The following is a 12690-nucleotide window of genomic DNA, read 5'->3' as shown; positions in this document are numbered from 1 at the left end:
TTGATTTTACACACTGAGTTTTTTAATCGCAGAAACATGGTTATGGGTTTTGATTCAAGTAATGGCATAAAGATGCATATGTGACTGGTCTGTTTCACGAACGCAGGATACAGCATTGAGACATGGGGTTACTAGCACAACTCAGCAGGATCATTTCTCATCAATTCATATGTTATTGGTACTCCTCTTCATTCCCTATCACATGACTGCCGGCCTCACACCTCCGGGATAGAGTGATCCATTAGGCTCTTCACAATGCTGGAAGACATCCTGGAGACACGTAGAGAGAAACAGATGGACAGTATATCAATGATTGTTCCTCCCAGACTATCCTGTGGGCGTGACAGTGTCCTACTAGCCTCGAGAAGCCAATTTAGGTTTCTCCAGAACGAAAATGAGAGTTCTGGGATCGCAAGACTAGTGTTCTACAAAGACAGCCTTATATTAGCATATTCCCATAGGCATTTCCACCCCTTATGTGGTTTCACAGTATTACTGTTGAAAACCAATCAATATTCTGTTAAATTTAGATTTCTGGGGGCGATTAGTGGTTAATGGTTTTTGCGTCCGTTTCAACTCTGAACAGATCACTCGATACATCGTACTCACTTTTTCGTCATGTGCTCAAAGATGATGGTGGGTGTCACAGTGACAGTTATCACTCCACCAGCGGAGTTCAAGATGTCTGTAATCTGGGGATCCTGAACCCAGGAACAAAGGCAGAGGGGAAAAGTAAGTAATTGTTGGCACAAAGAACAGAACAGCAAATTTACAAAAATACAAATCTTCTGATGAATACACTGCAAAATGATCAAAGAAAAAATTATTGTGAAAACATTGGTTGTTTTTGAGTGCAACCAATCAGGACAGCTTGTTTACCTTAAGTCCAATGACATTCTGCCCATTGACTTCACAAATGTGGTGATCAGTCAGGAGGCCGTTGCGGGCAGCAGAACTGTCCTTCACGATAAAGGTGATCTTCCCCTTCTTAAAGATGAAACCCAATTGGCCGTTGATGTCTTTGTGCAGGGTGATGGTGCGCTCAAATGGTCTGTCAGAGGAAATGTACAGTTGCAAACACTATAATACACACCATAGTACTATAATGATATCTGTTGCAGCTAGAGTGTTTTGGCACACAGTATCCTCATCCAGAAGCATGATGGACCAAGTCAAGTCAATAATTCAGTGATGTAACTGGATCCTCAGTTGAATTATGAATGGCTGGTGGGAGCTCACCTGTCCCGTACCACAAAGGCTATCCTCTCGGCGCTGGCGTTCTTCAGCACCTTGTGGGCCTTGTCCGTGCTCCACCCAGCGCAGTTCTCCCCGTTTATCTGCAGCACCTGATCTCCAAAGCGCAGGCCGCCCAATGCCGCGGCAGTGTTCGCCTGTACCAGCTGAACAAACACACCCTGCCAAGCAACACTGATACTCAGCAACAGAACTGTATCCAAGGGAGACATTTTGAGTACAAATGTGGCGCTATAGTCAGGCTTGCTAAAGGGAAAACCTAGGGTGGCCTACTATTTTGTTCATACTTCCAACTGGATCGTTTTATATTACTTGACATGTCATTGAATAGTGCCAGTGTCTTACATTGTCCACAGATTTGAGGCGCAGTCCGATCTTGCCGTCGCTGTCCTTGCAGAGGATGACCTCCCTGATGCCTTGCCTTATCTCAGCCCTGCGGATGCCACAGTCATTCCCTGTGATCGGAGCGCTCATGTAGCTCAGAGCGGAAGTCCTGGGAGCCACTGCCTGCAGAAACCACACAGAGCCAACATATCACTCTCAAAGAGCCATAGAGGTGAGAACATTCATCAGCATCCCATGGAGTAGATGACAATTAACGTCTACTTTATGGTTCATTTCTGCAGTTTTAGATTAAACAGAGACATGATAGTAAAGAAATAGCAAACAGGGTTGGTGTCAATTATATTTTATTTCAGGACCGTGGACTGAAATTCAACAAAATCAACCCTGACAATAACTGCCACCATTTTATATCAAATTATAGACCCAGAGTGTGATTACCCCAGAGTAGTCTTCTGCTGGTACCATGGACAGCGCCTGGCGAAGTGCATCCTCACTGAGGTTCAGCCCCATGAACTCTGAGAGCTCAGGGTACAGTTTGGGGTAGAGTCCTGCAAGGCAACCAACACCAACAGATACAGTGAAATGAGAAACAAAGGCAAGCTACGATCAATAATTATTTCCCATTTGCTCTAAGAGTGGATACAATTCTACCATCATTTGTGAGACATGATATCAAAAGGTTAGTAGAGTCAGCACGTGAAGACATTACAACATATCCAGACTGCATCATTGATAATGGAAGACTTATGGGAGGAATTGGTTACTCGTTTCTTCCTCCACAGGATTTGGATTTGGAGCATCCTGTACAGCAAGTAGAGCAGGTGTCTTGCTTGGACTGGCGGAGTAAGTACTTCGAGCCTGGTAAAATAATGAGGCCAATTAGTTATACATGTGCTCAATAACAATGCATTAGGTGTTGCTGAAGTGTTGAAACAAATGTAGGACTCTTACCTGTATAAATTGATCCACCTTCATGTCCTCCAATGATGGATACAGCGACATGGTGGTTTCTAAAGAGAAAAGTTGCATAAGATTGATTGCAAAGACTCATAGCTATTCTAATAGGTTTCCCTTATTCCTCTTTGTAATTACAGGCTTTCAGCATCTGTAGGCCTAACTGGTAATGTCTAATACATCAACAACTACCTAATTTATGTCTGAAAAATGTACATCAAAGGTCGTCTTGGTCTAGCTGGCTGTCCTATCAAATGTTGGCTAAATACGGATAGGCCTAAACCCAATATTGTTATTTCAGTAATCCAGGGCAGCACCAAATCGATCACATGAAAACAAGCTCCTGTCTATTTTTATCAAACTGCACATGAGTTAGGCTATGTTCTCATTCACCGTAAGGGATTTATTCATGAGACATCAAAGCATAAGCCTAGTATAAAAATTCATCGAAAAACCGCATTATGACGCGAACCCCATTGAGATGCTTCCAGCTATTTTTATACAAGGGAGAATTAGACGCAGTGAACCTCAACCAGAGGGACGAATTAGCCAACTCCTCAGATATGACCTGCGAATATAATAGTCTACTCATATTTGATACGAATAAAAAGCGTGAACTAAACACTATAGCCAAAATGTAAGAGAAGGAAACGGGAGGCAGAGATATAACCGTGTCCAACATTGATAAATACACCCACGCGCAATATTATGCTAACAATAGGCTACCACCCTAATATGCCGGACAAAAAATAACTCATGTCGGTTATTTGGCGTTTTTCTTCTAATGCATCAGTTTAAAGACTATATTGTACGCATCATTGTGGCTATTTGCAATATAGATGGGGATGTGTAGCTTAATTGAGAAATTGCCTACATTGTTATGTTTGAGAAAATAAAAAAGACAGGAGGAAAACGCCAAAACTCACCTGGCAAGCGCGAGGAAGTCCGAGAGAATAGCCTACTTATATGTGTTTTTATTATGCGATATATTGACTGTTCGTTATACATGCACGGTCACAAATTGTCTAGTCTACTGTGCTGTTTTTTCCATTGAGGTGTAACGGTTTCTGATATCCGTACGTTTGTTGTGGAGACAGCTAGGCGGCTATGCGCGTGTTGCGCGACCTTGTCCAGCCCATTTATTATAGGACAAGGTAGCGTAACAGATCAGTTACCTAGAACGGCTGCTGTATAGCCTAAAAGCACAACAAGAATAGCCCCTTAAGGCGTTTTACTGTGTTAGATAACTATATAAGTGAACATAGTGGAAAATAAAAACATATGTTTTCTTTAAATTAATATATCAGAGATGTTTTAGTAAAACATTACATTTTTCAGTATTTTATTAGTTTTCTGTCCTTCATCTAACTGCTTTGCCATTCATCTAACTGTTAATTGATTGAACAATTATATGTAGTAGCCTAGCAGAGATTCATCTTTAGTCAACTGAGAAAGCAGTTTGTGTCATAGAAATAGCCTATTAGCCTAATCTCTATGGTTTGTGTATTGGAGACAGAAATGGAGGAGAACCCATTATTTTATAGATTTATTTCTAAGAATATTTGGTGTAGGGGCATACATGTGAGGATGAAATGCTAGTTTACATAGGGAGCAGGCCAGCACAGACAGGATAGGACCAGAACTCTGGAGTACCATAATATCATCATTCTGGTTCTGGAGCATCACAATGATGTTGTCATGACAACATACCCAACAATTTAGAAGTTGCAAAAATAAATTCCACTTCTGAGTCACTTTTGCTGAACACTTGAAGCAGAGCACAATGCAAACCTATAAGCCTGAATGACACCCATAAGTCTGAATCCTTAAACTCAGCAGGTGGAAATTAATAGATTTATTTTTAGAATCCAATACTTTTTTTTCCCACAGACCTGAAAAAACAGAAACAGGATAACGGACAACGTTCTTGTGCTGTGAGTTTCCATAATCAATCATCTGTAATTAAGTAGCCTATTTGGTGGGCTATTACAATCTAGCTGTAATACAACTTCCCCCCTGTTGAATTAATGATTCAATCTGACTTTGCCATGTTCATTTTACCTGGCTAGACTAAACTAGACTACACTAGACTGGACTAGACTGAACTAGACCAGTAGATTGGACTAGACTGAATAGAATAGATTCTCAGAGAGAGAGGGCTGGAGCAGAGAACTGTAGAGGGAGATGGAGAGAGCGTTAAAAAGAGTGCGGATGCACAGGTGAAGGAAGAAACTTTGAAGGCTCTCTATGGACTGCTGAGAGAGAGAGAAAGAGGAAGAGAGGTTGAAGGAGGTAGAGAAAGCGGTATAGAGGTTGAAGGAGAGAGAAAGAGGTAGAGAAGATGGAGAGAGAGATAGAGGTAGAGAGGATGAAGGAGAGAGAGAAAGAGGTAGAGACGATGAAGGAGAGAGAGAAAGAAGCATAGAGGATGAAGGAGAGAGAGAAAGAGGTAGAGAATATGAAGGAGAGAGAGAAAGAGGTAGAGAAGATGAAGGAGAGAGAGAAAGAGGTAGATGATGAAAGATAGAGATAAAGAGGTAGAGGATGAAGGAGAGAGAGAAAGAGAAGATGGAGGAGGGAGAGAAAGAGGTAGAGAGGATGAAGGAGAAAGAGGTAGAGAAGTTGAAGGTGGTAGAGAAAGAGGTATAGAGGATGAAGAAGAGAGAGAAAGAGGTAGAGAGGATGAAGGAGAGAGAAAGCAGAATAGAGGATGAAGAAGAGAGAGAAAGAGGTAGAGAGAATGAAGGAGAGAGAAAAAGAGGTAGAGATGATGAAAGAGAGGATGAAGGAGAGAGAGAAAGAGGTAGAGAGGATGAAGGAGAGAGAGAAAGAGGTAGAGAGGATGAAAAGGTGAGGGAGAAAGAGGGAGTATATGGAGAAGAGGGTCAAGAACTAAATGGAGCGGGTGAGAGGGGGGGTGCGGGGAGAAAAGGAGAGTGAGCGAGATGATGGAAGGAGAGAAGGAAGAAATAGAAAAAGAAAGACAAGGAAGCATACATATACACATTGATGGAGCTGGAGAGAAAATATATACTGGAGAATGTAAGACAAAACCTGGGAGACGTGAGACAGTGTGTTGAGAAGGCGAGAGATGCTCAAAGACAGAGCAGAGAAAGAGAGAGCAGGACTATGAGATGAAGATTAGCGAGTTGCAGGATGAGAAGAGGGAATTGATCCGCAGACTTGTCAAGTAAAATAGACCGGGGATGGAAAATACAGGTACAGAAACTCCAAATGACCTTCTGTATGTATTCTGTTTTGTACACTGCACATAGCCAGAGCTATAGGAATAGAATAAAAACACTATACAGGTGCCTCTATGGCCACAAACACTATTCACTAACATTAGGTTATATACCTAACCAGAGACACTATTCACTAACATTAGGTTATATACCTAACCAGAGACCACTATTTTTTCACTAAACATTAGTGTTATAACCTACACAGAGACACTATTCACTAACATTAGTTATATATATAACCAGAGACATATTCACTAACATTAGGAATTATATATACCTAACCAGAGACACTATTCACTAACATTAGGTTATATACCTAACCAGAGACACTATTCACTAACATTAGGTTATATACCTAACCAGAGACATATTTCACTAACATTAGGTTATATACCTAACCAGAGACACTATTCACTAACATTAGGTTATATACCTAAACCAAGACACTATTCACTAACATTAGGTTATATACCTAACCAGAGACACTATTCACTAACATTAGGTATATACCTAACCAGAGACACTATTCACTAACATTAGGTTATATTACCTAACCAGAGACACTATTCACTAACATTAGGTTATATACCTAACCAGAGACACTATTCACTAATTAGGTTATATACCATAACCAGAGACACTACACTAACATTAGGTTATATACCTAACCAGAGACACTATTCACTAACATTAGGTTATATACCTAACCAGAGACACTATTCACTAACATTAGGTTATATACATAACCAGAGACACTATTCACTAACATTAGGTTAGTTAGATCCCAGGTAGCATCCCAGGTAGCATACTCGTGTTTGGATGCATAAACCACCTCAAAGCACTGATGCGGTAAGTACACAAACTCTTTCTTTCATTGTCAGATTCCCAGACAGGACAGCTACAGTGATTACATCCCTGACCTCATCAAAAGGGAGTAGAATGGAGAGAGGAACACACATTTCTACTCAAATGATAAATAAAGGCATGCAAAGGCAACGTGGTTATTTGTAGAACCCTATGAAATGACAATTAAACAGCAGGAAATCTTACCTGGCCTAGGCCTTTAACGCATGTAAGAGCATGGTTTATTTTATTACTGGTAAGTGCAAATATGTTGGAATGGTCACTGACTAGAAAGGCGAACTCCCTGTTGATTGGCTGTTGGTTTTATGAGAAGGGTTTCGCAACACACGTGCTTGTGGTTTTGCCATTTGTGTAAAAAAAAAAAAGAACTTACTCAAAGTTTTGCAGGATAATTCAAATGTAATGAAATATAAAAGACCAGGCCTAAGCAGTTGATAAGCTATTTAATACAGTAACAAGCAGAATTGAGCCTTTCATAGTTATGGTAGCAGTTGAAGTGCTATGCATGTCCTTATACAGTATACATTATACAATACAAAAAGATCTTGGGCCACTGGTACATTGCATTGGTGATGCATTGACACGTAGAGCAAGCCAATAGTCCCCAAACGCAACCATCCGGTTCTAATTCGCCAATGAACACAACAGTGACCACATGGAGGAAACTACAGAACCATTACAAAACCAAATAGAAGTTGATAACATGCTTTGCCAGCTAAAGAGTTTATATTCACACAGCGCTTGGACACAGACACACACGTGGGTATTGATAAAAGCACACAGGAGCTAAGCATCAACACTGAAGTGCAAATAGCAGAACATAATGCGCCCAGCCTCAGGAATGACTTGAGTATCAGTCCATGTACCCAGACAATGCTGACTGTGCCAATGCTGCCTAACTAGTTGTTTTTGTTGTTGAAAGATAGTAAGGTACTACAGCAGCCATCTTAAAATCAAGGTTCTGTCTTGAGAACTGCAGGTTTGGGGAAGCATGCAGGCTGACAGGACAATGTTTTCAGGACCACAAATACCTATTGTAGATCAAATAATGCATAATGGATAATGAATTACATCCACTGTATCTACAGGAAGCATTTACAACCTTACTGTAAGCACTAGGTAAACATGATGAAACAGCAGCATATAGGGTTACTGTATGAAAACGTCACAGTTTGACATAGCATCACCCTATAGTGCATCCTATCCTTAAAAGACAAAGACCAACACGAATGTTGGCCGTGCGCAGTAGATCACCTGCTGGATGTCAACGAACGGTGTCGATTCAACATGTAGAATCGTAGGGAAATAAAAAGAAAAGGAAGGCCAATGTTCTGTGGTCAGAGGCGTTAGGACTGCCACCAGCGTGTAGGTATGTCTTGTCCTTTAGTTGGAACTTTGGTTAGCAGTTCTTAGGTCCAAATTTTAATTGTGGGAACACTTTTATTGGAATGCCTGCTTTTAAACTACTTATAAACACTAATCCATATAACCGTGTTTACCTTTATACAGTATAAGGCCTGTTGTTGATGATTCAATACATACTTTACACATATACATGTTTTACTATACATATGCATGTACTCCAACAAGTGTTTTATGTTTACGCATTTTACGTTTCTTTATCATGTAGATATTTCATAGTGTTTCCGGATGTCTTCATGAGTGACATTAGTGCTATGACATCTGGCATGATAATGAATAAAAAATTATTCAATTGTATTAACTTACTGTTAATAAATGAACAAATGCATAATACATGATGATTTATAGTTTACTATTGATTTACAAATGGTTCAGAAATACCAATGATGATATTATACTTTGACATAAATGCACTGTAAGATGCTATGTTAAATACATCACAAAGCGTTTATCAACTACCTATGTAGTAGTTATCTTTATTTAGTGCTTATGGATGGGTTATGAATGCCTTTTGTAGCTAGTTCCGCTAATCATGACCTAATAAAGCTCGAGTCCTCTCAAACATGGGAGACTTTCTGAGACTCTCGTGCATGTTTGATGCTATACAGCCATTTGATAACGCGTGCATTGCGCTCGACGGCAGATATTCCGTAGGGAACGCGCTCAGCCGAGTCCGCGTCGTCTGTCAGGTTGTCGTTGCTATGTAGCGATCGCTCGCAGTCGGAGCTGATCATGCTGGCGCTGCGGAAGTTGAGGGAGAGGAGGTCGGAGTTGGCCCGGGCAAAGCTCTCCACCACACCGAGGCCCTCCAGCTCCCCGGGGTCCAGCCCACAGTAGTTAAAGAAGCGCTCCACGTCAGCGCCTGCTCGGGCATAGCGCTCACTCAGGTCAGATTTGGACCGGTTCAGGGATGGTCTCCGGGGAACAGAGGCATGGGGCTTGGGTGGCGGGGGCGGGCCGGAGCCACCGCTAATGCCGGGCTTCACACGGAGGGGCAAGCGCAAGTCTGAGGAGCTGAGTGAGAGGTGCAGCAGGCCCTCGACAGGCCGCTCCTGCAGGAGGCTGGCGCTCAGGTTGAGGTTGGCACCCTGCGTGGGGAACACCCGCAGCGACTCAGCAAAGGAGCGGCGGTGAAGCTCGCTGGACCGGGAGCGCTGTGGGGCCCAGCTCCTCGCTCCATTCCCCTGGCTCGCCATGCAACTCTCTGAACTGTTGAGAAGATTCCGCAGGATCTCTAAATTGAGGTTGGCGCGCTTGGCTTGGCACACATCAGATTTACCGTTGTTTTTGTTGGAGGCTTTGAGGGCAGGGCTGCTGCCAGCTCTCTTGGGACCATATGCAGGGCCACCAGGGGGTCCAGGAGGGCTGGGCAGGAGAAGAGCAGACGTCACAGGCTCCTGCTTGGCGTTGATCACCTCTTGGCTCTTCACGTACTTGGCCTTGTCCGCCTCCAGCCTCTCCACGGCGCTCATACGATGGGGTTGGTGCTGTTCTGTGGCCTGCCTGCGGAAGTATTCAGGCCCCTTGTTGAGGATCCGCAATGGCACCGCGCCGGGTTGAGCCGGGCCGGCTGTGGCAGCAGGTAGGGTGACATCCTTGCCCACGCCTTCTGACTGAAGCATCTCCGTGGGCATGTCAGAGATTTTCTCCCCCGCCACAGTCTTGCTGGATTTGGTGGTACTACGCACCACTCACAGCACTGCCTCAGAATAACAGACATCCAGCCGGAGGAATGCCCTGCTGCTGCTGCTGCTGTTGCTGCAACCTGCGTCTGGCCAGTATCGATAACACAGCCTCATTGCACCTCCCAGCAGGTAACACCGGCCCTGTTTTGCTTCCCGTCTATATACAAATCTATATTTATCTATCTCTTTTGTGCTAAATCTATGACTCTCCCTGTATCTATCCCTCTCTCTCTCTACATCCTGAAATATCTCTTTATATTTTTTCCTGGCTGTGCGCAGTCTCGGTCTGAGTCTCTGAGCAGACGTGGGTAATGGAGCCTGTGGCGTTTGTCTTCTTCTCCCAATCCAGTGGATTCTTCCAATGCAGAGATGGATGCAGCTTTCTCCCCCAGTCCTTTGTGCTACTCAGCCTAGGCAGCGACCTGAAACCCAGCACAGCCTTCACAGCCAATCATGTCACAGGAGAGTTGACATCACTTTTCTAGCAACAACAGGAAGAGAGGGCAAGGTAGGCTTGTGGTTGGCTGTTATAGCAAACTCTACGATCCGATTGGTTGATCAAGCACCAAGGGGAGGGCTGGGTAAAGGAGTCTCTGTAATAGCATGTGGGAAAATATTACACTGTGGAGCACTACTGATTCTTCAGAGGTGAACAGGATTTTCCAGAGTGGAATAAAATGTTTCACAATGAAACATTAATTCCACTATGGTGATGATACTGTCCACATATACTGAAATTATTCCAATCCATACCACAATATGAATTCAGGGAGAACCCTCATGGAAAAAACACGTGAATTTCATATGATTTTATGGGGGGTGGCAGATAGCCTAGTGGTTAGAGTGGTGTGCCAGTGACTGAAAGGTTGCTGAATCAAATCCCTGACCTGACAAGGTACAAATCTCTTGTTCTGCCCCTGAACAAGGCAGTTAACCCACTGTTTCCTGTCATTGTAAATAAGAATTTGTTCATAACTGACTTGCATAGTTAAATAAAGATTATATATATTTTTTAAATCAACTAATGTGATAACGTGAAATTTCAACATGTGAGCATGTGACAACATTTGAGTACATGTGAAAATCCAGGTGTCAAATGTCATTCAGAATATTTTACTGTAAAATGCATAATTTCCATTATTTCAATTTTAACAGTCCCCCGCTTTGATAGGTGGGTGCAATGTACTGGTGGGGTACATATTTGGGGACGTGGTCAAATATATTTGTGTCAACCGTCAGTGGCAGTGTTGTAGCATTTTAACTGTCTGATAGTAATGTTGTTGGAAGTTGAGTACCTCTTTTGACATTGTCTATTTTACAGATTTTGTAAGAGCATGTGGCACTGATGAGCGCCACTGTAAAAAAAGGTAATGTGATGCTGTGAATTTGTCTTTTCCTATCTGGAAACCCTAAGTCAGTAAATGTAAAATTCACAGTAACATACCGGTAACCTATTGAGCCTTCCCTGACTCTTCTATTGACAACAAGCAACATTACATGCTAATTGGCAGCCTATCAGAATATTGCAGGCATGGCTTACTGCATGCGTGGCTTTTAACTAGCTCTTTTTGGTCTCCCAAGAGTGGGAATGGCTTCCCAGTTAATATGGTCTGTTGTGTTCTGTTCATAATTCTGTGCTTGTGGGCTGTCAGTTCTCCAGCCTGACATGAGATACCAAATAACTGTATAATATTTAATTAATACAGTACCTAGTCACCATGTCATTGTACTACGCCCTTCCCTACTGCACATCAGACATACAACTAATCATTAACTTCACATCAGCTTTCTGTAAACCAGTACACATTCAAATGCACACTACTCTTAACAATACAGCTCCTGAGTGTCATAAGTCCTTATAGAGATTTCAGAACTAACAGTGTCAGCAGAGATGTTTAACAACTTTTAATAACATGATGATTAACCACTTAAACACATACAACATTTCCAATGATGGTTGCCACAAAAACAACATATTTTACACTACGCCCCCAAATATGCTAATGAGTCCGAGCCAGCACATTGTCCCCACCTACATTTTAGTGCTGTAATAATTGTACCTTATACTGAATATGTTGTGTAGAAAAATATAAACCCAACATGTAAAGTGTTGGTCCCATGTTTCATGAGCTGAAAAAAATCCCATATTTCTGTCTGTAATAAAGCCATTTTGTGGGGAAAAACTAATTCTGATTGGCTGGGCCTGGCTCCCCAGTGGGTGGGCCTGGCTGCCAAGTGGCCTATTCCCTCCAAGGCCCACCCATGGTTGCTCCCATGCCCAGTCATGTGAAATCCATAGATTAGGTACTAATTGACTGATTTCCTTATTATGAACTGTAACTCGGTAAAATCATTGAAATTGTCGCATGTTGCATTTCTATTTTTGTTTAGTATAGATTAGCCGCACATGTACTCTAAACGGTATCGACCAGTACTGTGTGAATTCCTATTTGTACCTCTGAAGGTACCTTATGTGTACCTTTGACCTTTTTGTAAACCAGGGAATAACATTTTACTGTAACCATACTCTTATTTACAAGAGTGTGTGGATATATGTTCTTGGTAACAAATAAGTATCTGATGTCACTGCTGAGGCATTGATGCACTCCAGACGAAATCTTATGAAAACGTGTTTTTGGAACACTTCACATTGTGACATTTCAATACACGTTCATTACCTATAATGCATCTCTGCACTTAGAGTGCCATCTTATTAGTTATCAAATAATTGGACTATTCTCACATCATTGGTTTAATTGACTTATTTCACCAATTTGAGGGTTTTCTGTATAGTTGTCTAATGTTGGTGAGGCATATTATTCAATGTTACTCGTTTTTATTAAGTTTCTTTTTAACAAAGCTGAGATTCCCTTTTAATTCCAAAGTGTAAGAATACAGGTGAAATAAGTTGTTAGCACAGG

At 42.1% G+C, this 12690-nt stretch overlaps 2 protein-coding genes across 2 annotated transcripts; both read right to left on the bottom strand.

Moving 5' to 3' along the window:
* On the bottom strand, positions 1 to 3696 carry sdcbp (syndecan binding protein (syntenin)). Its single transcript, XM_023972343.2, has 9 exons — positions 3480 to 3696; positions 2551 to 2609; positions 2364 to 2457; positions 2038 to 2147; positions 1600 to 1761; positions 1240 to 1415; positions 880 to 1051; positions 610 to 701; positions 1 to 270 (listed from the first exon to the last, which is right to left on the bottom strand). The coding sequence occupies exons 1-9, from the start codon at positions 3559 to 3561 to the stop codon at positions 216 to 218; spliced, it is 1002 nt and encodes a 333-aa protein (XP_023828111.1). The 5' UTR covers positions 3562 to 3696; the 3' UTR covers positions 1 to 215.
* Positions 3697 to 7088: 3392 nt separating this feature from the next.
* LOC111953971 (protein FAM110B) lies at positions 7089 to 10188 on the bottom strand. The gene has a single exon (XM_023973458.2). It carries the CDS (start codon positions 9716 to 9718, stop codon positions 8642 to 8644), a length of 1077 nt encoding a protein of 358 aa, XP_023829226.1. The 5' UTR covers positions 9719 to 10188; the 3' UTR covers positions 7089 to 8641.
* Between the last annotated feature and the right edge of the window lie 2502 nt (positions 10189 to 12690).

The sequence above is a fragment of the Salvelinus sp. IW2-2015 genome, linkage group LG27, assembly GCF_002910315.2.
Source record: "Salvelinus sp. IW2-2015 linkage group LG27, ASM291031v2, whole genome shotgun sequence".
Lineage (NCBI taxonomy): Eukaryota > Metazoa > Chordata > Actinopteri > Salmoniformes > Salmonidae > Salvelinus > Salvelinus sp. IW2-2015.
Note: the sequence above shows the minus strand (reverse complement) of the source record. Positions and strands in the feature narration are given on the sequence as shown.

Bases quoted from the DNA above. Each gene is read 5' to 3' on its own strand.
- sdcbp (XM_023972343.2), bottom strand. From the start codon at position 3,561: ATGTATAACGAACAGTCAATATATCGCATAATAAAAACACATATAAGT. The intron at 2,148-2,363 runs GTAACCAATTCC...GTTGCCTTGCAG, and splicing joins TCCTGTGGAGGAAGAAACGA to GACTCTACCCCAAACTGTAC. The intron at 1,052-1,239 runs GTGAGCTCCCAC...TTCCTCTGACAG, and splicing joins GCCTTTGTGGTACGGGACAG to ACCATTTGAGCGCACCATCA.
- LOC111953971 (XM_023973458.2), bottom strand. From the start codon at position 9,718: ATGCCCACGGAGATGCTTCAGTCAGAAGGCGTGGGCAAGGATGTCACC.